This window comes from Trachurus trachurus (genome assembly GCF_905171665.1).
Source record: "Trachurus trachurus genome assembly, chromosome: 1".
Classification (NCBI taxonomy): domain Eukaryota; kingdom Metazoa; phylum Chordata; class Actinopteri; order Carangiformes; family Carangidae; genus Trachurus; species Trachurus trachurus.
The window spans coordinates 15,412,582-15,427,603 of NC_139891.1; the positions used below are offsets into that span (position 1 = coordinate 15,412,582).

A 15,022-nucleotide genomic window follows, 5' to 3' on the forward strand; every position below is an offset into this window, starting at 1 on the left:
TCTCTGTGTGTGGGTGTGCAGAATTAGAAATGTGGAGGGTGGAGAGAGAATGAACAAGTGAAGAGAATGCAATAGATAGCTGTCGTTCCCTCTCCTTTCTTTTTTTTTTCTTTTTTACTTTTTTCGTATATATTGGTTCTCCTCCATCTCTCTCCACTCTTTTTCACCAGGCCAGTCTGTCTGTCCGTCTCTCCCAGTTTGTGTGTCCCCATTTGCACCTGCATTTCCGCTGTCCATCCCTCCCTCCATATCTCTGTCCATCTCCCTGTCCTGTGATGTAGTCAGGTAGCATAAACATTGGAGAATGGGATTAAGTTTGATTTCTTTTTGTTTCTTTGTTTCTTCTTCTTTTTTTGAGTGATTTATTTTGTCAGTTACTTGATCATAATCTGGGCAATAATAACAGGTGGTTTCCCTCCCAAGTTAGATAAAAATTTCTGACATCTTCTGTTTCCATTTGTTTCCTTCTTTCTAAACCTTTATGATCTGTGTTTTAGTGGGTTTTCAAACAGTAGAGGTTAGGTTGTTGTCATATGGCTGATGCTTGTAGGTGACTGTTGACACGTGACCTGTTACACCACTTCCTCTCTACCACAGGGTGGGGGTTGCTTTTCATTACCTCGTTTTTGTTTTATGTTTTCTTCTTTTTTTTTGGTTCATCATTTCTTTCTTACATATATTTTCTCTATTTCCCTGATGATTTTTGTATGTTGTTGTTGTTGTCAGTCTCCACGGTAACTGCTCGCGTGTCCTCACGCCGTTTCCCTGGCAACGGTAAGTTGTGTACACATGGCATCATCTTTGAATGACCCCTCCCCCCCACCCCATCCGTCCAAATGAAATAAAATGCACCCAACACCCAAATGAAAGACTCCTTTACTGTAGGGAGCCTGATTGATTGATTGACAGAACCTGATTGGCTAATCCTGTGATTGATCGGGGAGGTGGTGAATTAAACGATTACGAGATTAGCCATTGACCGCATGGCATTATAAAGGCCACTTGTATAACTGAATGTACTGCATCTATCTGCAAGTGCAACAACTATGACTACCACTTCTTATGCATTCATTCCAATCACCTCTCTAACTGCATTCAGCATTTATATCCAGAGCTGTATCCTGCATGGTTTACTCTCTTTCTCGTCATCTGTATGACGCCATATAGTACAATGTCATCTCTCTGTGTCATGTGTCAGCCAGTAGCTGCATATCTGCACCTTAGTGGGACAGCATGCTGAAGCATGAGTGCTATGTTAGCTTTACTCGGAGAGAGGATAATAGCTGTCTGTATCTCGTGGTGTACATTAGCACTTCCTGTATCACTCGGTAGACAGCAGTCAGTTATAGATGTGTCGTTCTTAAGATGTAACATTCATAATATACAAGATATATCTTGTGAATAGTGTGTGCCCCAGAGAGGATGCAAGCATACTCCACTTAGGAGCAAATCTGTTCTTGTAATATGAACACTTTTAGCAGCCGTGACTATTAAGACTGAAAGAAACTGCCATTAACTAAGATGTAGGCCCCAGCAAAGCAAACTGAGCCATTAATTAACGGCAGCTTTTCTTAATGATCTCAGTAGTGAGGTGTCCTTCTTTCACTTTTTGATCAGTTTGGTTCTGGATGGTGTGTGTTGGTGGTTGTGTGCTTTGAGGTTTTTCTCGTGTGCGACACTGATCTGGAATGCCTGACAGTGTTTCACAACCATGGATTTATTTGAATTTATTTATTTTTTCTTCTTTTTTTAAGAAATGTTTTTGTTTTTTGTTTCTGAGGAATGATATCTGCATCCCCCATCCTCTCCGTCTTTTTATCTAGACTGTTCTCTCTCTGTGTTCGTTCTTGCTCCATTTATCATTTCTCCATCGTTGCTCATTAGATCCAATGTAGGCAAGCGGTCAGATGTATTCTGTATGTGTGTACCGCATCTTGTTGTTTCTGTTTGTTCATTAGAGGAATTGCACATTTGGATGGATTATCCACTCTCTCTATCTCTCTCTTCTCCACACCATGTACATGTTTTTTCTGTGTCTTTTCATGTGGACTGGCTCCTCCTCCTGCATCCCTCTATATTTCTGTCTCTTCTCTGTCGTTCTCTCTCCCTCCCCTGCCTCCTTTTTCTGTATGATGTGTATTTGATTGGGAGGGCTGCCAGCCTTTTTTGATTGGTCTCTTGCTGCATTTGATGCTTGCTGATTGGCTAGTTTTGCTCACCTCTGGTGATGTGATGCGCTCTTGATTGGCTGCGTGTAATTTTGTATGAACTCTTCGATTGATGTTTTTTGCATTGTGTTCAACTGATGAATCTGCCGCTTAATTCACCTTCTTTTTCCCTCTTTTTTTTTAAAGGTAGCAATATAATGGTCTTGGATTTCTTTTTGAATGCCTTTGTTCTGAAATATTTTGTTGTTTTCTTTGTTCTGTTTGCCAATGGTTGCATTGTTTGTGTGCAAAACTGCCTGACTACTCACCAGGATCCTTGTTTTCAGTGTCTTTCTCCTTCAAAAGAAGTGCATGCATCAAATACCATCGCTGCTCATCAACAGAATTAGCCTGTCATAAGAAAAAGAAAACTGTATAAAGTGTAATGACACCTCACACTTCAAGTACAAGATTAATATGAAAACTCCAATCATATATCTACTATGTGTCAGCGAACTCTTCAGCTTTAGACAACATACAACACAGACTTAAATATAATTGGACTGTGCATCATTTTTCTGATCATTCCTCAATACTGCGGGTTAAATCAGCCACTGATCACTTTTTCTGGTGTCCAGGTCAATAATGCTACAGCCAGAGTGATGACGAACAAGAAGATGACTACACCATACTCTAACGGAGAGGGCCTCGCTGCACTTCCATATGGTACTGCATTTTTTACAGTTCTAGCTGTCATGTGGCCGAAATCAATATCACAAAATCAGTTATTTTTTCAAATATAAATGTCACACTATGGCCAGTTCACACAGAAATACTCCAATTTGTGTTAAAACTATGAAATGTTTTATCCTCGTTTTCAGTTTTTTTTTCAGTACAGTTTGCTTGTATTCAAAATTTGACTTGCAGACTTTTGTATGAGTAATGTGGTCATAATCATGAGGCTTTGAAATAAAGGTAGTTAATATGGTAACACTGATTTGCTGTTTTTGTTTTACTCCAGCTGGATGGAAGTTGAGTCCCATGGTTGGTGCGATGTACAGTCCTGAGCTCTACACAGGTAGGACAGCACCTATTGTTGTTATACGTGGGTAAAAGAAATATAATTTTTTTTAAATCACAAACAGCAGTATCCATCTTGATTATTTTCTCTCTCCTTCTCTCACTCAGTACCAGGGTTTCCATACCCAGCAGCGGCAGCAGCTGCTTCCACTGCTGCGACCTTTCGGGGCGCTCATCTCCGAGGTCGTGCACGGCCGGTCTACAGTGCAGTCAGGGCAGCTGTGCCACAACCTGCCATCCCTACATACCCGGGGTAAGCACACATCAGCAATCAATAAAAACTGATAACTACACCAGTAAAGCGCTAATGACAATGAAAAGTAGACGTACCGAAATGTTCCTCTAAAATGCATGTCTTCACATAGTTAAAATTAGTACTTGATAATTGTGCATGTTGTGTGTTTGAATAGATTTTTCATTGAGATAATGACATTGATTGCTTGCTGAGCTGAAATACCATTTCCTTGTACCTCAAAAGTGGTAAGGATTCAAACAAGATAGATACAAGTAGAATAGGATTTCCCTTAATGGGCCATTGTCACAGCGGCTGCAGTAACAGTAGTATCACTCTGAAGTCAGCGCATTTCTATACAAAGAGGTGGTATTTTGTCTTGCATGTTGCACGGTGTGTAATAATCTCACCCTTCTTTCTCTTCTCTCTTTCACAATCTGTTTGGCACCATTTTCTCGCCTCTCTCTCCCTCCACCGTCACTCTTGTTTGTTGTTTTCTGCAATGCCCACATGGTGGCGCATCACACCATTTTTTTTTTGTTTCTTTTTGTTTGTTTTCGACATTCCACCACCGCTCCTCTCTCCTTTTCCTTCTTCCTTTCCTTTCTCGTCTCTCTCAGCGTGATGGCCTATCAGGATGGTTTTTACGGTGCAGCCGATCTCTATGTAAGTATACCTCTCTCTCCTCTACTGCCTCACCGCTCACCTACATTTTCCTCCTCTTGCCTGTGGGTTTTTTTTTTCAAGTGTGAAATGGCACAGACCAAACCCATAGAGATGTGTACTTTTGGGTGTTTTTTGTTGCATTTAATATTCTCCATACACAATTTTAAATTGCCAAATTATGTCCAGTTTCATAGAGTACATTCTATACATACAAATACATAGCAACACCAACAGTCCAGCACACACTTACTGTAATCATGTGTCCATTCATGAGTAGACTCCTCTAGGGTTTGTCTCAGTGCATTTGTGAGCTAGTTTGTACCAATGTGATTATGAGCGTGTGTCTGTGTGATTCTGAGTGTGTGTATGTGTGTGAGAGAGAGACCAGGTTGACAATAGCTGTTTCTGTTCTCTCTGTAGACTAGTGTTTCAGGACATTAGTGGCAGATTGCCCCAGGTAGGGTTTACACACTCTGTGTGAGAACCAGTGTGCATCCTCCTCGTCTCCAATGACTGCGTGCTGCTAGACATTATTGACCATCTGAGATTGAAATGCCTTCTCTGTCTTCTTCTTACTAACTCACTGGATTCTGACAAGGGTGGAGTTGCGGAAGGGGGAAGAAAAATAATTACGTTTAAATCTGAATTCATAAAGAGCATACAATATATAAATGTTCATTCACAAAATCTGTTCAGGAGAACTGGATCTACATTTTTGGGTGAATTAGATTCAGGGAAAGTCAGTACTTGAGCAGTCACAGCCACTTTCTTCAGCCACATTTTGCACTGGTGGTTTACAAGTGATCCACTCTATCCCATGACAATACATTCAGCTAGCAATGCATGTTTTCTTCTCAGTGTGAAAACAAAGGAATTTTGACTCATTTTGGCATCATCAACATGTTATAATCCTTTTGTTTAATACTAGACAAGATATGTTCAAAGAAACTGACAATTTATTTTTTCCTTTGACCAATTTTTGCAGACTTTTGTTCCAAAACATGTAAAAGTGAGGGTAATTTGGGTAAAAGAAAAGAAAGAAACAGAAACAGATGATGCCATTTTTCATCCTATAGGACATGTTATCACCACCACTTTCCCTTATAATACATATGTCACACACACACAGGAACAACTGCTAACGTATTGCAAGCTGCACTTGTCATGCTTGAAATGCAAACAGGACATGAAATAAATAAGACAATGAAACTTGAGGAGATCCACTTGTCAGATGTCAGAGGGATGTAGGACAAGAAAATTTGTTCTCTCAGCAGTTCATTCAGACCCCTTCCAGGAATCTCCCTATCTGTTTCACTTGTGGCATGCTAACCGAATCAGTGTCGGCATGCAGACGTACTTACAAGGCTCACCCCCTCCACCCCCCACCCCACCCCCATCCCCGGTCCTCCCTATTTCCTCCCTTGCTTTCCTCTCTTCCTCTAGACCCCTCCCTCCCATTTCTGTCACTCTTTCTTTACCTCCTTCACCCTGTTCACTCTGTCTCCTCTTCAATCAGCAGCTGTAGTTCCTCTTGCTTTGTTCTGTTACTTCTCCTCCTTCTATCCCACTCTCAGGGTCACGTTTTATCTCCTCCTCTGTCTTTATCATCTTATTATCTTCTCCTGGCAGTCACAACCTCCCCACCCACCCACCCTACCTACCTACCCCCCCCCCCCCCCCCCCCCCCCCCCAACCTTCCCCCAGTCCAGCCTTCTTCCCATAGCAGCAACTGTGTGGTCCTGAATGTGGGGACATGGTCGTGACCGATTCTCTAGGTTAGAATGCAGCGGTGTGTGTTTTGTTTTTTTGCATTCTTCTTTTTTTTCATAGGGATGTTTGGCCTAATACACTGTATGTTCTGAGTTTTGGGAAAGCATGCTGTGTCTGTCAGTGATTGGTCGCTGGCCCTGTGAGCGTGTGTGTGTGTGTGTATGCGTGTGTGTGTTTTCCTTTTTTAATCTGACTGGCTGACTGCCTTCTTACACCTGTAGTTTAATGTGTCTGTTCATCAGCTGTCCATTCAAACATAAATAATGACACAATCATCCTGCCACCCCTTCCCCTTTCTTTAACTGTGTGTTTTTGGTAGGGAAAGTGGGGTGGGGCACAGTAATGGGTATGAAATCTCTCTCCCTCCATGCCCAACGCACACTGGGAAAAAATAATGTACTTGAATGATGATAAAACAGTAAAATACATAAAGTACTTGTAATTTTTTTCCCCCTTGTTAGCCATGGAGGGGGAGATGCACACAGCCTGAGCTACATCCTTGTGAATGCTGTACTGCACCAGATTAGCCAGTTGTGCTGACTGTCTGCTTGTTAATCTTCCGCTCTCTTCTCAGCAGTTTTTCTCACAATGTAACCCTTTAGATTCACCACTAGTCTGTTAGTCAGCAGAAGAAATACAGCACCCTCTTAACAAGAATTTACTCTTCTTTCTGTCCCTTCCCACCTATCCCTTCTCTCTCTCTCTCTCTCTCTCTCTCTCTCTCTCTCTCTCTCTCTCTCTCTCTCTCTCTCTCTCTCTCTCTCTCTCTCCTATTGCACGCAATGCCCTCTTCGCTCTGTCTGTTCTCCATCTCTTTCCTCTCCATCGGCCCCTCACAGGGTGGCTATGCAGCGTATCGTTACGCCCAGCCGGCTGCAGTAGCGACCCCCGCAGCAGCAGCGGCTGCAGCGGCAGCTTACAGTGACAGGTGAGTGGACGGTGTGTCTTTGACAGGCCAGCGCCTGCACCTTTTGGTGCCTTTGACAAAGCATTGGCCAGAAAGTGACTTTTAAAAATGTCTGTCATCCTTCCTGAGGTTGTAGTACATTAGTTATTTTAGACAGAAATACATTACTTATTTCCCCTGTTTAGATTAGCTGCAATACATAACAGCTGACACATGGTGTTTTTATTCTCTGCTCTTATCTTATGATGTCTTGTTCTTTTAATTCCTCCTTTTTCAAAGTACATAGAAGAAGCATTAAGTGTTATATGAATAACGTTTATTATTTTTCGGACAGTTACGGACGAGTTTACACGGCAGATCCCTACCATGCTGCACTCGCCCCAGCTGCCTATGGTGTTGGAGCCATGGTAAGTCCATATAATTTCCTGTATTTAAAGCACATATCTTGCTTTATTCTATATTTTTTTCTTATTGTCAACAAATTCAGTAAATACACCAAAACTAACAATGCATTTGTCCACCTGAGTACTTCCTTACCCTGTCTGTAAAAAAGTGGGTGATGAGTGAATGAATAAAGAAAGAATTGAAATCAAAACAAAACACTATATAACACTATATTTGGCTACGATGACCTGTAGGCCTAAATAAACCATGATTGCTATCTTCGGTAACACTTTACTTGAAGGTACCGTCATAAGAGTGACATGACACTGTCATAAGACTGACATGACACAGTCATGAATGTGTCATAAACATTATGTCAATGTCATAACGTTGTCATTAAGTGTCATTCGGTTAACCCTAACCATAACTCTAACCCTAAACCTAACCCTACAAAAACCGAATGACACTTAATGACAACGTTATGACATTGACATAATGTTTATGACACGTTCATGACTGTGTCATGTCACTCTTATGACGATACCTTCAAGTAAAGTGTAACCCTATCTTCTATGTAAATTTATTTTTAGAAACACATAAACTACTGTCAGTGCTTTAAAAATCCACATTGTTTAGTATATATTTTTACCTATGGAGGCAGCCATTGTTCTACCTGCGCAATGCACCATGGGGGCAGTATGTTTACCTTCCGGTATCACCACACCCGGTTCCGATTTGTTAGGCCAGTGTGAGATCAGTTCATTGTTGGTTTTGGTCAATTAATTTTCAGATAACAGTGTTATCTTGAATGAAAAATGTATCTCACTAAATGTATGTGTGTTGTTTTACAGGCCACACTGTACAGGGGAGGCTACAGTAGATTTGCCCCTTACTAAGGACACTACATTTCCCAGGAGCTCATCTCTTCCATTGAATTACTCTAAAAGAGCTCCCTCTTTTGTCGTGGAGGTGGACTGCACCCAGTTTAAAAGTGTGGAGTCATCCACAGCAAAGAAAATTCTGACCCCTCCCCAGAGCAGTCCCACATTTTCTTATATTCGCTACTACAGAAATAGAGGAATGCTGTATTAAAGACTGTTGGATGGCCTTTACATAAAAAAAAAGAAAAAAAAAGACTTATAATGGCCACCTTCCCTATTGCACGGCTGTATTATAGTCCCCCTCCCCTCCCCCTCCTGCCCTCCCCCTTCTTATTCCCTCGGCACTCAGCAGCACAAGACTCGGGATGGAGCCCAGATGTTCTTCCAAAGGCTGTGTGTGGATAACTGACATTTAAACAGCTGTCAACCATGTATGAGACAGAGCTCAGTGCTGTGTGGCCTACGCGCACTCCAAGTTTAAAGGAGAAAAGAGAGGGAGGCCAGAAATCGAGGTGTCCACATAACGTTGGAGCAGTAGGAAGCGGGAAGGTGCATCAAAAAGAGCATCTGACAACATTTTTGAACCAGAAGAGAAGAGTCAATAAAATGATAAAACACCCACGGAGGGATCTTGTAACTCCTCAACGTGGGTGGATTGTAATGAGTGAGGTTTTCTATTCTTGTTGAGTTCTGGTAGAGCGAGAACATGGCGGCTTGTAACGCTACAGAAATCACGTCCGAAACCTGAAGGAGGGAGGGTTATTAGAGCTGTTCCTTACCTCAAGTTTTCTTAGTATGTGGAAATGGTGAACCTTTAAACTTAAAATTGTTATAATATGCAAAGAAATTAGTTTAGAGAAAAAAGTTACCAAATTATTATTATTATTATTATTATTATTGTTATTATTGTAATTATTCTCATTATGATTCTTTTCGAACCATTATTTTTGTTTGACTCAGCTACATAGCAGCCACAGCTGTTAATGGGACATGTAGATCAAACAGTGAAATCAGACAAAGAGCATCTATCAAACCAATACTCCACCTTTTGACTATACCACACAACTAGGCCTATAGTCTCACTTCATCCTTCTCATGCACAGGATTTCACAACACTCTGTGTGCAGTCACCACTAAACACTACAGAACGTGTAACACTACACTCAAAAACATTTCTCATTTACTTGAGTTTTAGATTTAGATCCAGATCCACAATCCAGGGGAATTTAAGTATTTGTTGATCCTTTTAATGTAGGGACTTATTATTTGGATCCCACCCCCCATTGCTCCATCTTTTATAGAGCAAAGTTCAACATTGACTGAGTCTTCCTGAAACATACTTTAGTTGGTAATTGTGTTCGCGATGCTGCCAACAGCAATTACTGAGCAAGAGCAAGAGAGGTTCTGTCGATCAGTTAATAGAAAATATTTAAATGCAAAACATCTTACTATTGTGCATATTTCTATACTGTTGTATTTCCAAAATGTGGCTTTTTTGGCTTTTTGTTTTTGTTCCAAAGATTTGTAGAAAGCACATTTTTTCTGCCGTATGTATAAATATATAATCTTTGTTATTATCATTATCCTTGATAATCCTATTGCTGTCTTTATTTACCTGATTCCATCTTCAGTTTTTTATTTATATCTGTTATTCCTTCCTCACAAAGGTGCAAGGTCTTGAGCCCTGAGCGTACCCAACTAGTAACAAAGCAGAGGTATGCATGTAACACTACCAAACTTTTGTTCTCTCAGTTAAATATTCAGTGTTTTTTTTGTTTGTGTTTTGTCATGTTTTTGGTTGATTATAGGATCTGCCAGCATTACATTTAAGTGTATTTCAAAATATGCAGGAACGGCTGGAACGGCTTTTTGTTTTTTCTTGTCATGTCTATATTTTGCAAGTGACTGAGACATTAGGAACGAATGAACATAGGCCTGTAGCACTTTGCTTAAAACCAACTGCGATCTTTTCTTTTATTGTTTTTCATATATTCCAATAGTTTTGTATCATGCAGAGTCCTTACATTTCAGTGGTTAAATACGTCAGCTTGGCCGGTGTGGTCGCTCCAGTTTTATTTGAAGATATCCCGTAAAATGTCTAAAGTTGTTACATACCCAGATTAATATTTCGGTAAAAAAACAAACTAAAAGTCATGGTGGGAAATGCTAAGTTTTTTTTGTTGTTGTTGCTGTTGTTGTTTTGTTTTTTAAAACTATCAATCAATTTCAAACTGTTGTGTTTTCCACCTCTCACGCTTGGAAAAACATACAGGTCAACAAGATGCTTTTTTTTCTATTAAATGTGCTGCTGTTTCATTTGCTCAAGTCATGACATTAAACATTTCTTTTTCAGAATCTCCATATTAATATAGTATGTGCTCTGGACAAAATGGGGAAAAAAGGAAAAAAAGAAAAGAAAGAAAACCTAGCCAAAGATGCTAACTAACAGCCCCCTAGCACATTCTGTTTCCTAACGTGAAGAGTGCTACACAAAAAAACAAAAAAAACACAAAGATGGACTTTTGGAGACACTGAAGGCATGGACAAACCAGCATGAGCGAGTCTTGTCAAGTTTTAAAAAAAGAAAAAAAAAGTTTTGCATGAATCTTGTGTCTTTCATATTTGACTCCTGAGCAGCCGAGCCCAGTTGTGTTCTTCTTTACCACTAAACTCCATGGAGAATGACAGGCAGCTAGCAGTTTGAAGCTAGTTAACACAACCAAGAGCACAGTGCTGTTTGGCAAAAAGGCCTGCTGACAAACAAAATGGCTGCCGCACAAAGATCATTTTCATGTCGTGGTTTATCTTGCCACTGTATTATAGTAAACTATGTGGCCATTCTTCATAGTTGCTATGGTTTCTCAATGACCAGTCCTACCCCTCTGTCATGTCTATATCCCCTTGACTGCCATTTTGCCCGTTTTTTTGTTATTGAATGTCCATATAAAATGTTTTATATAAAAATGTTTTGTTGTGATCAAGCTTTCAGGTTGTTTTATTTTGGTAATGTATTTATTTAGTAAAATGGATGAGCATATTTTGTAGTTTCTCACATTATTTTACACATAATTGCCAGTGTGTGAGTGCTGATTTTTATGTTGAATACTAGGTCAGTGTAGGTACATTGTTTTGGTCTCTTCCAACTCCACAAATTCTAAAACATGAGTAAAATATCAAGTTGTAGCTCACTTCATCAGGCATTTGGTGCTCTTATGAGATTTCCCTCTCTGTAGTCAGATGAACTTTCTGACTGATTTTCAAACAATTTGTTTTGTTATGAACGTCAGGAATGCAGTTATGATACTACATTCTTAAAATCACGAATAATTTTATTCATGTACTTTTCTATGAAAATAACATTATAGTAACTATGCAAATAGTTAAAGCAGAAGTGAGTGATCCATTCGTTTTCGCTAATGCTGCGTTCCAGGCAGGCTTTTGAAATCATAAATTACAGCTTCAAGTCACAACTTACGACTTTGTAGCGTTCCAGGCAACCCACTCGTGTTTTTCCGACCTGTTTTACCGGTGAAAGTCACTATAACGGCCACTCGTAACTTCCGACCCGTGAAATCGTACCAGTACGTCTTTTTGTACAGTCTATGTACCAGATCGAACTGGTACGACTTCACAGGTCGGAAAAAAAAAAGAGTTTCCTTGAACGCACCATAACAGTCCTCGTCCATACGTCACCACATTCACGGCGTCCCTTGGCTGCACACACAGCCCTGCATGCCGTTCTCTCCTCATTGGATAAAAACTGTAGGATACGATAAATGTTTTCTCCTCGACTCAGAGCAGAGCAGAGGGACTGAGAGACCCATGATTCAGACCAAACACTCTATGTAAGTGATTGCTGTCGGAAGATATAACTATTTAAGACTTATATTAACACAAATATATCACTTACTTCTGCTTTAAAGTAATAGCTATATACGGACAAAATTTCACAGAGTTGTGAATAGTTTTTTTTAGTGCAGATGATTGGATCACCCATCTGCTGCAGCCAGAGCAAGTTGCCTGACCCAATATGGCCTTGACCGCAGTGAGGACTAGCCTCTGTATGTGGGGTGCCTGCTCAACCCAGTCAGCTATACGACAACACCCAATCTGTTAACTATTCCAGCAGGTCTCGGCACTTTGAATGCATCAAAGCCTCAGTCCACACAGACATTCACACAGCTCATATTCAGAAACTGAGCCTTGAAACGAGAGTCAGGAATTTGTGATGTCACAGCTAGGTTTCAGCCAAGCCCCCTCCCATCCTGGCCCAGCATTCAATCAAAGCATCGAATGTCAACATCACGGTGATGCTAGACGAAAACCGGGGTTTTTGTGCAGGTGCAGCACATTATTGGTGGCATGTAGGTTTTTGTTCTCCGTCTTTAGGACATGGTTCTCTGACTGCAGTTTTTTCTCCTCCTCCTTGAGGACATGTTTCTCTACCTGCAGTGTTTTCCTCGTCATTTCTCCTTCTCCCTTCCCTCTTAAAGACTTTGTTCTCTACCTGCATTTTTTTCTCTACGTCCCTATGGATTTGGTTTTCTGCCTGCAGTTTCTTGTTCTCGTCCTTGAGGAATTGTGTCTCCTTCTGTTGTCTTTTTTCACCTCCTCCAACTCTCTGACTTTCCTTATCCAGGAGTCTTCTATCCTGGCAAGCTCTGCCTCTTTTTCAAGACTGTTGTCATGCTTTAGGCTCCTCAGCTGATCTGAGGTCTTCTCAGCGTCCTTGGGCTCCTGGATAAGAATGTCCTTCTGTTTGACATTCTCTATCATCTCCTTTAACTTTTCTTGGCCTTCCTCCACCTGCAGTTCCAGTTGCACGTTTCTATCACCTTCAACCAGGAGACTGTCTTACTGGCAAACTTTGCTTTGAGGTTCTTGGTTGTCTCTTCTTGAGAGGTTTCGTGTCTTTTAGTCTTATCACCCTTGCAGCAGAGGTCCTCTTTCTCCTGAATGAGTTGCAGGGTTTGAGTGTGTCATGCTGTTACAGCTTCTTTTTCATTTTCGTGAACTTTTCCAGGCTCTGTGCCTGCTGTTATGTAGATTTAAATTCTTAAGGTGGAATATGCACTCACTTGGCTGACTTTACTTGAACTTCTGCACTGGGCTGATGTTGTTGGCCCTGATGGTCAGCAAGTTCAAATCTTACCTTAATTGGTTTGTGTTTGCATGCTTCCTTAAATAACAAGCCCAGCAATCAGCATTACATCACGTTCCTTTCCTTTGAAAAGTAGGTTCCAGGTTGTGACATCAAAAATAAAAATAAAGCTGTATACATACATCCCAATCAGGCAACATGTTTTCATATATAATTTGCCAGTGTGTGTCCAAACTTTTAATGGCAATCCATCAGCTAACTTTTGAGATATTTCAGTCTGGACCAAAGACGGTCCAACTGACATCCTTAAAGCTGTGCTGCAGGCATTGTTGAAAATATACATACTGGTAATAGGTTTGATAATGCAGATGACAATGCGGATGTGGGTGTTAAATATAAATACCAAAACTGGACTTATGTAAGTCAAACCAGCATTAGTCTTATTACATTATAGAGAAATTGTCTATGCTAGTGTTGAGTCCCAAAAATGTAAACAGAATGCTCAAGACAACATTGCTTCTTGGGGAAAATATTTATTGACAGTTCTGTTCAACTGTTCTACCCATTTTCTATTGACCGGTCACACAAATTTACATTCATAGTTCATAAAAATAAAAATATATTTCAACATAAATATATCTCTTTCATAAATAGCTGTACATTAGGCAGGAGTAGCTCCAAACAGGGGCAGGAGTGTGGAGTGGAAAAGGCAGGAGAGAGGAGAGGGTTCAGCAGTGCAACATCGTCACAACAGCAATCAAACCTGCTTGCAGCAGATTTAGTCCATTGTCTCTCAGAAATGCACAACCCAATTGTAAAGTATTGGGGAGGAAGATTGGAGTTATCGCTTGAAGCATGCACATCTCAGTGAAGCGTATATAAATTAATAAGATATGCACTTTTAAAATTAGTTGGGCCAATTGATCTATATTCTTTGTCAGACTTGAGGATCATTTTTTGTGCAATGTTTCCCAAAACATGTGGGGGCTTAAACAATTTTGGGAGATTTGAATGAAAATGGGGCAAATGGGAGTAGGAGGTAGACTGGGTGAAGGAAAATCAGTGCAAGGAGGTAAAACTGTTGCAGGAAAAACGCAGGAGGGTTTCTAGACAATTCCGTATTTTGCCAGGTCGCTGAGCTCCATGTCACCAAAGGCTTCCCATGGGCAAACCACTGTGATGTCTGTGCCGAGACCCTCCATGCCGGGGATGTCATCTCCGAATCTGAGAGAGAAACAGAAACGTGTCGGTTTCAAAGGTGTGTCATTTGAAATGTGACTTTCAGTGGTCGAGGAAACACTTGCATCCTCAACTAAAGGTATAGATTCAACAGTGGAAAAACACTTGGGAAGATGAGCTCAGTTTCTTACCCCTTCTGGCCTGGTTTAGGGGCCTTGCTCTTGAAGGTGCGGGTGGTCCTCTGCTTGAACTTGGGAGGAGCCTTCTTGTCGGCGGGAGCTGCAACGGCTGTGTCTGCCATCTTTTAGTTTCTGAGAGCAAAAGAGTTGAAAGTCAGTAAGTTAGTTTTGATGACCAAGAACCTTGTGCAAGACCCTTGGATGATATAACATCCCCAGACTAGGTGAAATTATGGTCTAAATCTGACATAGAGATTCTTAAGACCCCGTTACACAAACAGCTTTGTCTATTTTTACACCTTGGCTTTAAAGATTACTCTTGGCCACGTTACAAACTGTACATCTTGAGACAAGTATAGAGTTAAGTTCACTTAATTCCTCAGTTAGTCTGAAGTCAAGACACATTGCTGCGTGTTATAGATAATAAACTCTGAGTCTAAGAAGATTTGGCCCTGAGCAACTTATTTTCAACTTGCTTTAATCTGAACTATTTCTG

General features: G+C 40.7%; 2 protein-coding genes across 2 annotated transcripts in view; one reads left to right on the plus strand and one right to left on the minus strand.

The window, feature by feature from the left end:
- Window positions 1–11,000, plus strand: part of LOC310994351 (RNA binding protein fox-1 homolog 2-like) — a 36,726-nt gene extending 25,726 nt beyond the window's left edge. Inside the window, exons 7-13 of the mRNA XM_083983001.1 lie at window positions 2,786–2,873; window positions 3,169–3,225; window positions 3,336–3,480; window positions 4,080–4,125; window positions 6,735–6,823; window positions 7,137–7,209; window positions 8,038–11,000. Of these exons, the coding sequence (XP_083839127.1) occupies window positions 2,786–2,873; window positions 3,169–3,225; window positions 3,336–3,480; window positions 4,080–4,125; window positions 6,735–6,823; window positions 7,137–7,209; window positions 8,038–8,082 (543 nt within the window). The 3' untranslated portion in view covers window positions 8,083–11,000. The remainder of the gene's footprint in view (window positions 1–2,785; window positions 2,874–3,168; window positions 3,226–3,335; window positions 3,481–4,079; window positions 4,126–6,734; window positions 6,824–7,136; window positions 7,210–8,037) is intronic.
- Window positions 11,001–14,274: 3,274 nt separating this feature from the next.
- Window positions 14,275–14,648, minus strand: LOC310987630 (retinal cone rhodopsin-sensitive cGMP 3',5'-cyclic phosphodiesterase subunit gamma-like; the record flags this gene model as incomplete). The annotated part of the gene is made up of 2 exons (XM_083973969.1): window positions 14,275–14,392; window positions 14,539–14,648. 2 exons carry the CDS (start codon window positions 14,646–14,648, stop codon window positions 14,275–14,277), a joined length of 228 nt encoding a protein of 75 aa, XP_083830095.1.
- Between the last annotated feature and the right edge of the window lie 374 nt (window positions 14,649–15,022).